The sequence below is a fragment of the Hyaena hyaena genome, unplaced genomic scaffold, assembly GCF_003009895.1.
Source record: "Hyaena hyaena isolate Hyena2069 unplaced genomic scaffold, ASM300989v1 scaffold_20, whole genome shotgun sequence".
In the NCBI taxonomy this organism is placed as follows: domain Eukaryota; kingdom Metazoa; phylum Chordata; class Mammalia; order Carnivora; family Hyaenidae; genus Hyaena; species Hyaena hyaena.
In genome coordinates, this window is record NW_024080652.1 from 4,710,978 (window position 1) to 4,722,752 (window position 11,775).

An 11,775-nucleotide genomic window follows, 5' to 3' on the forward strand; every position below is an offset into this window, starting at 1 on the left:
CCCCCTTTTTTTTTTTTTTTTTTTTCCGAAAAACCAACTCTTGGTTTCATTGATCTGTTCAGCTGTTTCTTTGGTTTCTATATTGTTTATTTCTGTCCTGATTTTTATTATTTCTCTTCTTCTACTGTGTTTGGGGTGCTCTTGTTGCTCTCCCTCTAGTTGCTTTAGGTGTGCTGTTAGATTTTGCACCTGGCACTTTTTCTAATTTCTTGAAATAGGCCTGGAGTGCAATGTACTTTCCTCTTAGGACTGCTTTCGCCGCATCCCATAGGGTTTGGATTGTTGTATTCTCATTTTCATTTGTTCCCATATATTTTTAATTTCTTCTCTAATTGCCTGATTGGCCCATTCGTTCTTTAGTAGGGTGTTCTTTGGCCTCCATGTTTTTGGGTGTTTTCCAGACTTCTTCCTGTGATTGATTTCAAGTTTCATAGCATTGTGATCTGAAAGTGTGCATGGTATGATCTCAGTTCTTTTATATTTATTGAGGGCTGCTTTATGTCCCAGTATGTGATCTATCTTGGAGAATGTGCCATGCACACTTGAGAAATATGTGAATTCCATAGCCTCAGGATGTAGAGTTCTAAATATATCTGTCAAATCCATCTGGTCCAATGTGTCATTTAAGTCCATTGTGTCTTTATTGATTTTCTGTCTAGTTGATCTGTCCATTGCTGTAAGTGGAGTATTAAAGTCCCCTGCTATTATCAGGTTCTTATCGATAAGACTCTTTCTGTTTGTGATTGTTTTATGTATTTAGGTGCTCCCATATTTGGTGCATAGACATTTATAATTGTTAGTTCTTTCTGATGGTTAGACCCTTTAATTATTAGATAATGCCCTTCTTCATCCCTTGTTACTGTCTTTACTTTAAAGTCCAGTTTGTCGGATATAAGTATAGCTACTCCAGCTTTTTTTTTTACTTCTGTAGCATGATAGATATTTCTCCATCCCCTTACTTTCAATCTGAGGGTGTCCTCCTGTCTAAAATGAGTTTCTTGTAGACAGCAAATAGATGGATTTTGTTTTTTTTTATCCATTCTGCTACCCTATGTCTTTTGATAAGGGCATTTAGTCCATTTACATTCAGTGTTATTATGGAAATATATGGGTTTAGAGTCATTGTGTCATTTGTGGGATTCATTGCTTGTGGTGTGTTTCTAGCATCTTGCGTTCCTTGCAACACTTCCCTCAGAGAGTCCCCCTCAGGATTTCTTGTAGAGCTGGTTTAGTGGTGACAGATTCTTTCAATTTTTGCTTATTTGGAAAGACTTTCATCTCTCCTTCTATTCTGAATGACAGGCTTGCTGGATAGAGGATTCTTGGCTGCATATTTTTTCTGTTCATCACATTGAAGATCTCCTGCCATTTCTTTCTGGCCTGCCAAGTTTCAGTAGATAGGTCTGTCACCACTCTGATAGGTTTCCCTATGTATATTAGGGCCCTTTTCTCCCTAGCTGCTTTCAGAATTCTCTCTTTGTCCTTATATTTTGCCATTTTCACTATTATATGTTATTCAGAAGATCGATTCAAATTACGTCTGAGGGGAGTTCTCAGTGCCTCTTGAATTTCAACGTCTACTTCCTCCCCAGGTTGGAGAAGTTCTCTGCTATAATTTGTTCCAAGACTCCTTCAGCACCTTTCCCTCTCTTCCTCTTCTGGGATTCCTATAATAAGGATATCATTCCGTTTGATTGATTGATTAAATATTGTTTGAAAGCATGTTTTTTGTGTAGCTGCTGAGTAGTCTCTCATCTGGTTATGCCATTTTTATTTATTCTGTTGATGGGTAGTTTCTCTTTTTTTTTGTTATAAGTAAGTATATAATTCTGTTCATTATATTTATATGTAAACATTTGTATACGTTAAAAATTTTTAAAGTTCTTTTTTATGTTAAAATATACAGTTAATACATATAAAAAGACATGAATGAGTTTTTAAATAATTTTTTTAATGTTTATTTTTGAGAGAGACAGAGACAGTGCTGTTAGCACAGAGCCCCAGGAACCACTAAATCATGACCTGAGCCTGTTGGATGGACCCTTAACCGACTGAGCCTGAGCCACCCAGGCACCCCAACATGAGTTGACCTTTTTAACTGAACATTTAAATTGTGAAACAATTAACATAAAACATACATTTTTGAGAATAATAAACAAGCATCCATATGTGTGTAAAAAAGCCTCCACACAAGACCTATCGTAGGATTCCAGTTCACCCCTTTCTGGGTGTGGGGTGGGATCGAGGGCCAGAGGACACTGGGCTTTTGGGGGCGCCGGAACCGTTCTTCACTGTGATGGTGGTGGTGGTTAAGCAGTTGAGGTGTTCATCAGGACTTGTCCTACACTCGCGGTGGGTGATTTTGCTGCGTCCGCGTCAATAAAGCGGATTTAGAAAAACACACCCTACTCTGTACCCACGTTGAGAGGCAGAGCATCAGCGACATAGAATTCCCTGTGCCCCCTCTCCTTCCCTGCAGACCCTCCCCGTCCTGATCTTTGTGAAAATTCTTCCTTTGCTTTAAAAAGTAGTTTTACCACCCATATTCAGGTCTCCACATAACAGTTTGGATTTGTGGTTTTGAAATAGGACTAGATTCTGTGACTTAAGTTGGATGCCTGTAAGATATTATTCTGTCCATTCTGGTTATATTTCATTACAGGCCGATCACAGATTACCTGTTTCACTGGTCATGGACGTGGGTAGTTTGGATTCTGGGTGTAGATGGATGGAGGTGGGGCCACTACATCACAGAGCGTGCGCCTGTCACACCAGGGCTCTCCCCATACGTGGCTGTGGAGTTCACTCCCGCCCGCAGTGTATGTGAGGTCACCTTGCTCCACATTTTCACAAACAATATTCTCAGATTTAGGGGTTTTTTTGCCAGTCAGTTGGTGTGACATTTCATCGTGGCTTACTTTGCGTCTCCATGATTGCTAATGAAGTTGGGTCTTCATAGATTTATTGTCTGTTGAGTTTCCACTTTGGTGATGTTCCTCTTGCCCATTTTTCTGTCTGTTGCTTTCTCGTTGATCTGCAAACACATATATTCTGTAATCCGTTCTTTTGTGGCTGCAAGTGTTGTGAATACTCTCTCCGGGTGCTCGGTGTGCTTGGTACTCACCTGTCCTGTCTTCAGTTCCTTCCGTTCTTGGTTTTAACACTCATCTGTCAGTCTTTTCACTTAGGATTTTTGTTTCTTACTTAAGACTTATTTCTTGGGGTGCCTGGGTGGCTCAGTCGGTTAAGTGTCCGACTTCGGCTCAGGTCATGATCTCACGGTTCGTGGGTTCGAGCTTCGCATCAAGCTCTGTGCTGACAGCTCAGAGCCTGGAGCCTGTTTCGGATTCTGTGTCTCCCTCCTTCTGCCCCTCCCCCACTCATGCTCTGTTTCTGTCTCAATAATAAATAAAAACATAAAAAAAGAAAAAAAGAAATCTTTCTCTATCCTAAGGATACAGAGCTTGTCTCCTTTATTCCAGCAGCTCTTGGTCTGGCCTTCCACCTTGAGGTAGGTCTTTAATCTGCTTTTGATTGTGTTTTTGTGTGTGACCTTGGGGCTGGGGTCGTTTCGCCCTCACACAGTGCGTCATCGTAGCCCTTCCCCTGCTGCTGACCGAAGCGTTGGCCTCTAGTGGTGCAAATCCCGGTGTCTTTTACTTTTGCAACAGCATCTCGGCTTTTCTTAGCCCTTTGTACCTCATGGCATTTCTAGAACCAATTTTGCAGGTTTTGTAAACAAAAACCTTAGAAGTTTTATTTCTGCTGCCTTTACTTTCTAGTTCAGTTGGGACGTAACTAACGTGTTACTGAGCCTTCCAGCTTTTGAATGTAAGGTCACTTTTCAAATATTCCAGGAGGATTCTTTAATGTCTTTCAATTAAATTTTATCATTTTCTCCTTTGGCTGACATAGATCAATCTCACAGAAATTTGTCGTCTGATTTTTGTATCCAACAGCCTTGTTAAATTTCCCTAATAATTAGAATTCCTCTGCAGATGCCCTTTTTTTTTTTTTTTTTTTTTTTTACCGCACATAGTAACTTCACGAATGACAGTTTTCTCTTTTGTCTTTTTTTCCTTTCGGGGCTGATCACTATTAAAGTGTCCTGTGTCCTTTTGCAGTCAGTCCGTTCCACCCACCCTCAGGTGTCCAAGGATCTTTTTGTCAATGTAGTTTTCTCTTTTCTAGAATGTCACAAATGGAATCCCCTGACAGGCTGTCATTTGTGTGGCATTGCTTTTCCTCACTAAGGTGCCTCCCGGTCATGTGGGTGGCTGCTTTTCCTTAAGTGTTTGTAGAATCTCCTTTTAACGTATACTTGCCTGAAAGTTTCAGATTCTTAGATCTGTGAAGGCCTAGTCATGGTGGCTGCCTCTGCTGTGTCTCCCACTCTGGGGCGGCGGTGGGGAGGGGAGCTCCCAGCACACAGCCATCACCCCCTTGCCCTTGTTGCACATCCGGAACTTCTCCTTCATACCTCGTTTCTTTGTTTCTAGTGCTACCTTCTGGATAGTCCCTCAGATCTGTTTACTAGATCACCAATGCTCTCTTCTGTGCTTATAATCCGTTAAAACCCTCATCTTACAGTGTAATTTTCATACAGAAATTAAAATTCAAACCAAAGTAAAAAGAGTAGAAGCCACCACTGAATCAGCTTCAGCAGCGAATTGACATGACGCGTCTTCTCACGCCCTCCGCTGCTTCCCGTGGGTCCCGTGGCTCTCGTTTCATCTGTAAATACCGCGAACTGCCTCTGAAGCAGAGAGCACTGTAAAAACAGTTAACTTCCTTCATCCAATAACCCAGTCACCACAGAAAGGTTACACAGTTGGTTTGTCTAAATTCCAGACGAGGTTCTCACATTGAATATAGTGGATTTGTCTCGTCACTGTAATTTTTTTTCTTTTTTTTAATGAAATTTCTTAGCATTTAAGCAGGGAATGTGGACAACAGAAATCGTGTCAAATCTCTCAACATACAGATTTCTCATGTCCGCCCTTTATTTCCGAAACTAGGTTACTTGCTCTGGAGAATCACACTGTGGATTTCCAGTCTCGTACAGTCACCGTGTCACGTGACATGGGCCTGTGTGCCGCTTGCTGTGCGTCGTACAAGATGGGAGTTGTGTCTAGAGATTTGATAGATCCAGGGTTGATTTTCTGACAGTAATCCGTGGTGGTGGTGGCGTGGGATTGCTGTCGGATCGCCACGGGACACCCGGTCTGCTGGGCTCTGGGACGCTGGTAGCTGTTAATGACAAGTACACGTTTTATTAGAGGTTCCAAGATGCCGATATTCTGGCAGTCCTTCTACATTTATTAGCTGAAAATTAAAAAGAACTTTTCTTCCAAGTACTCGGTTGTCTGCGGTGCGGGTGCCTCCCAGTTGAAGCAGGACAGCTGCATGGATGCGTGGGTCTTTCCCTGTATTTAGCTGTGTGCAGGGTGCTGTATTGGAGTTCTAGCTTTCTCTAGAGGCGGACTTTAGTTCTTTTATTTTTTTTTATTTTTAATTTAAAAAATTTTTTTAATGTTTTCTTTATTTCTGAGAGAGAGACAGCGTGAACAGGGGAGGGTCAGAGAGAGAGGGGAGACACAGAATCTAAAACAAGCTCCAGCTCTGAGCTGTCAGCACAGAGCCTGACGTGGGGCCCAAACCCAAGAACCGTGAGATCATGACCTGAGCCAAAGTTGGACGCTCAACCGACTGAGCCACCCAGGCACCCTGGACCTTAATTCTTTTAAACCATCTCAGTCCACTGCAGTCACTCTGCTGATGTCCCCATGGTCTCATTTGGCAGCGGGAGTCCCTTCAAAGTGGACTCCTCACCCTGACACAGTCCTGGGCATCAGATGGCTTTCCGCTTTCCGGCACTTTGAAATGTTGTCAGGTTTGTGGCCCAGTGCTGCCATCTGGGATCAGGAACCATCTTTCCATGGGGTACTGGGTTGTTCTGAGTGGGAAATGGTATGAGAGACCATACTCTAGGCACCAGGGCCCTGTTCCTGCCGGGCAGGTCACTGTTTCTAGGCCTTTTCAGTGCTAAGAGGTAGCGAGTGCTCCTGACTCCCAAGAGAAAATGTATCCTTCATATTGATACTTTCAATTTAAAGATCGGTTTTTACCGAAATTGTCTTTTTCTCCTATGCTAAAACTCTTGGTTTTTGTAAGCCCCGATTTTTAGTATGTCTACAGAGCTGTGTGTGCACACATGCGTGCACAGTATCCCAGAGACTGACCGATCGCTTTCAAAATAGCGGTGGTGGTAGGAGGGCTGCAGGCAGTTGGAGACTTTTTTACACTTGGTTTTGTTCTTCTGTAATACTCCCACTAGGGATGGACAGACAGCCAACTTCTCTTGTTTTAAAGGCACCTGGACTAATTCTTCTGTTTGGTTAATACACTGCTAGGTTCATTTCTTTCACTTTTTTTTGACTTTAGGAATTGCTTTCCTTGGTTTAACTTTAATGATTATATAAAACAATGACATGGTTCCAAAGAAAACTCTATAAAGCAGGTACATTCAGAAATCTCCTTTCCATCCTTCTTCCCTCTGGTCACCATTAGTTTTTAATTTTGCTTTTCCCTAATTCTCACGTATTTACATATATGGATATATCTTTGCCTTCCTCCTCCTCTTAGAGAAAAGGTAGTGAAGTCTTCATGCTGTCGTAGATACGTATTGTTGTAATTTGGCTGCGTATCCGAGACTACCCCCTGCAGCAACACAGGCCCCCCTCACTCCAGCTGAGGACTTGGTACCGAGGACGTGCTGTCGCTCGTGCGTGGAACTGCTCTCAGTGCGTGGACATTTGGGTTTCTAGCCTCCACTATTATAAGCGGTGATAGCCTTTTGCATCCGTCCTTCTGCGTTTTAGCCAGAGTGTGTTTTTGGTGTTTTTCTTTGAAGTTTATTCATTTTGAGAGAGAGCTCACACACCTGCACAAGCCGGGGAGGGACAGAGGAGAGAGAATCCCAAGCAGCTCCTGCTGTCTGCGCAGAGCCTGACGTGGGGCTCGATCCCACTGACTGTGAGACCATGACCTGAGCCGAAACTGAATCAGACACTTACCCAGCTGAGCCACCCAGAAGCCCGTGCCCGAGTGTCTGTCGGATACCTCCGGTGGGGCTTCTGGGTGGGAGGGTACAAGTGGGTGCCTGGTCTGCCATCTTGATGTGTCTGCCGGATGTTGGGGCTTTACTAGAATCTGGGGAACGAGTCGCTCTGATTGAATTCTCTCCATTTTATTTCTCTTTTCCCTTTTTTTCAAGGGTAGAGAATAGTTGAAATCTCTGGAAACTGACCTCAGTGACCTGGCAAAGTTGCTGGATTTCTCTTTGGAGCTCTTTGTGGACGATATAATCCTAAACCTTCACTAACGTTTATCTTTCTGAAATTTCAGCAAATCCCTTTATGAATACTCTAAGACCTTCATTGTGTCTCTTGTGCTAGGCAAGGATGTCATCCCCAGGTGAGTCTGCTGGGTGCTTCCTCTTCTGGGTTTGGGGCAGCTGAAAGACCGAATATTGAGCCTGTCTGGTCTTCTGCTAAACAGGTTAAGTGTGACCAACTTGGAAGATTTGAAGAAGAGAATCTTGCGAGTGATTGCGCACTGTAACAAGCCCAAGGTAACCTGGGGGCACCCGGAAGAGGATCTGCAGGAGTTGGGAGGCTGTATGTGCCCAGGAGAGGGTGTTCCTAGATTCAAAGGCTCTTAGCCCAGGGCATTCGATGCTCTTGCCTGAGGCTCTTTCTCCCTTCCGTACAGATTTCTGTCAGGTCTGTTCTGCAGACTTCTGTTCTGCAGTCTGTCGGGTTCTGTGGCTGATGGCAAGGAAAGCAGATGGCTCGGTCCTGAAATGCCAGTTAGGGACTGTCGTAGAACCTTCCCTGCTCTGCTTCAGTGATTGGCTTTCTTAGCCCTGTCTTGTCACCGACAGTGTTCTGATGCTTTTGCTCCCAAAGCTTGGAAAGTAAAGCTGCCAAATAAGAGTTTACGAATTAGGAAACTAGTTATACCATGGGATGCTCTAGTCAGGAGCATCCTGAGTGTGTCAAGATGTGTCAGGCGACACATCCGGAGTGTGTCAGGTGACACACACTTCTGTTTACCAATAGAGATAGACCCATGGTGTGTTGAAAAGTTTTTGTTTTTAAGAGCAGATTTTATTTTTTTTAATTAATTTATTTTAAATGTTTTATTTATTTCTGGGGGGGGGGGGAGAGAGAGAGAGAGAGAGAGAGAGAGAGAGCGAGCGCGCGCGCGCGTGAGCAGGGGAGGGTCAGAGAGAGAGGGAGTCACAGACTGAAACAGGCTCCAGGCTCTGAGCTGGCAGTCAGCACAGAGCCCGACGTGCGGCTCGAACCCACGAACCGCGAGATCATGACCTAAGCGAAAGTCAGACGCTTAACCGACTAAGCCACCCAGGCGCCCCTAAGAGCAGATTTTAAAGTGATCCTCAGGGCGCCTGGGCGGCTCAGTCAGTTAAGCCTCCGACTTCAGCTCAGGTCATGATCTCATGGTTTCTGGGTTCGAGCCCCACATCAGGCTCTGTGCTGACAGCTCAGAGCCTGCTTCCAATCCTGTCCCCTTCTTCTCTGCCCCTCCCCAACTTGAGCTCATTCTCTCAAAACATTAAAAAAAAAGTTTTGGGTTTTTTCTTTTTTTAATGATTCTCAAGGGCACCTGGGTGGCTCAGTCGGGTAAGCATCCAGCTCTTGCTTTTGGCTCAGGTCATGATCTCACAGTTCAGGAGATCGAGCCTTGGGTTGGGCACCATGCTAACATCACATCCTTTTTGGGATTCTCTTGACCCTCTCCCCAGCTCACAGTCTCTCTCTCTCTCTCAAAGTAAATGAACATTTTAAAAAATAAGAATAATACAAAAATGATTCCTAGAGGTATGATCCAAGGCAGGGGAGGGATATGTAACAAGGATATAGAGTTTTTATTTAATATGATTTAATTTAATATGAAAAAGTTTTCTGATGTTTTTGTTGCTAATCAAAAACGTTTTTTAAATGAGCTTTCTCCTTATCAATTACTCTCAGATTTTTAAAAAGTAATGTTTAGGGAAAAAGGGAAGCTGGATGGCAGAAGGGTAACTTTTTCTCAAAATCTGCATGATTTGGTTTTTACTATTGTTTCAAGTTTGATATGGCTTCATTGTGCAAGAGATGCGGGAGTTCGGGGCACTGACGTCCACGCCCCTAAGATTCACGATTTAAACAAACCAGGGAGGCATCTGAGCTTGGAGGTCACCGTCCTGCAGCACTGGCTGTGGGTCCGCGATGTGCGTGGCCAGTTGCAGGGCCGAGCACTGGGCAGGCCGAGCACCAGGTGGCCGAGCACCATGCGTGCTGCCTTCCCATCTTCCCTCAGTACAAGATCCTGCTGCGCGGGTGCCGGTATGAGCTGTTCGGAGGAAACCCGGACAATTTTCCGACGGAGCTGGACGGGGGCGCCCAGGGACACCTGACGCAGCCGCTTCTGGGGGAGCAGAGCCTGCTGACGCACGGGTCCCCAACGTACAGCTTCTCCAGCGACTCCCCCTTGGAGTCCCCCACCAAGTACCCCCCACTCTACCCTCCAGGCAGGATCATCCACCTGGAGGAAGAAGGCACCTCAGGGAGGTGAGTGCAGGCCGGGGGCGGGTTGGGGGGGGGTGGTGCCGGGCCCCCAGGGGGCTCAGTTAGTGGGAAGAAACCACATGCAGCCCCGCGGGCACTGCGCCCCTTCACCTTCTGCCCCTCTCAGGTTTTGCCGCGCCGCTGCTCAGTATAGCGCAAGGTGGGCACATGAGTCACAGTTCAGCAAGATCCTCATCGGCCCAAAGATGTTGACAGACCACATGCCCGACGTCCTGGTGAAAGCCTTGGACAGCGTGGTGTCTGACAGGGCTGCCTACGTCTTCTGTCCCCCTGGAGGCGGCTCTAATGTGGACATGGTGTGATGAGAGCCGCCGCTTACGTTTCTTCTTCCGCGGACAGTCGCAGAGTAGGTTCGGGAGGCCAGTACCTTGGATGCCCGCCGATAGGAATTCGACAGGTACTGGACTTGGTGGTCTTCATCTTCACTCAGGTGAATCCCTGAGTAATTTGGGAAATCACTTTGGTCACTTTGATCACAGTATTAGCAAGATCAGGTGTCAGGAGAGAACATGGAGATGACGGGACTAGTGTAGGAAGCTTCAGGAAGCTCCAGGGCAGTTCCCTGCTGCTCTCAGAACTGTCCCAGCAAACAGTGTGGTCCATGGCCGGGTTTGAGGCCCGAATAGATCTGTGGACTCTCGCCCCGCGCCCCACCTTTCTCCACTGCGAGCTCTCGTCTTAACACTGTTTAGGGGTCTGAACCCAGCATACAGACATGCAGTTTATTTTGCAAACTGGATTGTCCTGCTACACAGACTTCGCGCTTCATTGTGAGGGTGCAGATGGGTTTTCTTCCGGGTGGGCCTACGCGCCAGTGCCGAGGTTGGGCTGGGAGATGGGGGCGCCTGCTCTTCAGTGCTCCGGCCTCCCTAACATCATGCCGACTGCTTCGTGTGCACGTATCATTCTGGCTTTTGGAGGTCAGCTAGGAGGCTCCGAGGGAGTTTCTAATAAAGCACTTACACATGTCCTTCGTGTCTGTACAGTAATGTGCTCTTCCACTGGATGTTTGTAGGAAGGCCTGATTTGCTGGGTGGTTTTACAGGAATCTCATTTTAAAAGCTTTCTGTCTAAACAACAAAACTGAAGTCATTTTGGACAGTGTTTTGGGAGCTCTGGGCTAAAGACTGAAGATTGCAGAGGGATCTGACTGAACCCCACCAAAGTGCTAGAGAATGAGAGTACGTGGATTTCTTTACAAAGCATAAATACACAGGACGGGGAAAGAAAAGGAACAAATGGTTGACTGGAAGGAAACAGAATCTTAAGTGGAGGAGATTCACACCCTGGTTCACGGTTTAGCCACCCCACACACCTGGCATGGAGCAGGCACAGAACTAGTCCCAGCAAGCTGGTCTGCCCGGAAGCTGGGAGAAATCGGGCCCTTGGTTTGCTGGGGGGGGGGGCCTGGACAGCAGCACACTTGAAGGCAAAGGGGTGATGTTTCTCAGCTTCTCACACTTGGCTGACAGAACCTTCAAGAGGATTCTCCAGGGTGTCTGATCTCTAGAGACCCTTTCCTCAGGGCCTCTGAGCGGTCATGGCCATTAATGCCTTAAGCCTCTGCAGACCTGCAAAGGCCCACTTAAAAAGCTCTAATTGAAATGCCGTGGTAATGTCTAGTTGCTGTGAGTTTTGATTCTACACAGTTCCCGTACATTTCTAGGGGCAGAAAGCTAACAGATCTGAGGCACCCCTGGGTTCCACCTGTGTGGTCGTTTCCAGCCTGCTCTGTGTGGGCTGTCGACCCTTCGGCCCGAGGCCACCAACCACTGGGCACATGAGCAAAAGCAGCTGGAAGAAACCAATTCCCCCACCACAGCCTGGGAACAGAGAAAACAGATCCCGAGGCTGAAAACTGGTAGAGAAAAAAGAACATCTGAAAATTAAAAGCCAGAAAGATGAACTCTACAGCAGCCAGGCGAGGGCCACCCGCATGATGGCAGGCACAGCAGATGGCACCACTGAGCACAGAGTGCAAGGGAGAAAGCAGCCCGGGTGGTGCGAGGCCGGGGAGACCTCCCGCAGAACCATAAACAGAAGCTCTTCCTGGACAACTGACACAGCCGAGACGTGAGAGCGTGAGTTTCCACACACTTCCTTCTCTGGAAACTCCTGG

At 46.2% G+C, this 11,775-nt stretch overlaps 1 protein-coding gene across 2 annotated transcripts in view; it reads left to right on the forward strand.

Moving 5' to 3' along the window:
- The window catches only part of DAGLB (diacylglycerol lipase beta), a 37,753-nt gene extending 27,127 nt beyond the window's left edge, over positions 1–10,626 (forward strand). For both annotated transcript variants that reach the window (XM_039226139.1, XM_039226140.1), the window contains 4 exons: positions 7,408–7,476; positions 7,561–7,633; positions 9,388–9,638; positions 9,763–10,626. In XM_039226139.1, the coding sequence (XP_039082070.1) occupies positions 7,408–7,476; positions 7,561–7,633; positions 9,388–9,638; positions 9,763–9,958 (589 nt within the window). In that variant the 3' untranslated portion in view covers positions 9,959–10,626. The remainder of the gene's footprint in view (positions 1–7,407; positions 7,477–7,560; positions 7,634–9,387; positions 9,639–9,762) is intronic.
- Positions 10,627–11,775: the final 1,149 nt, after the last annotated feature.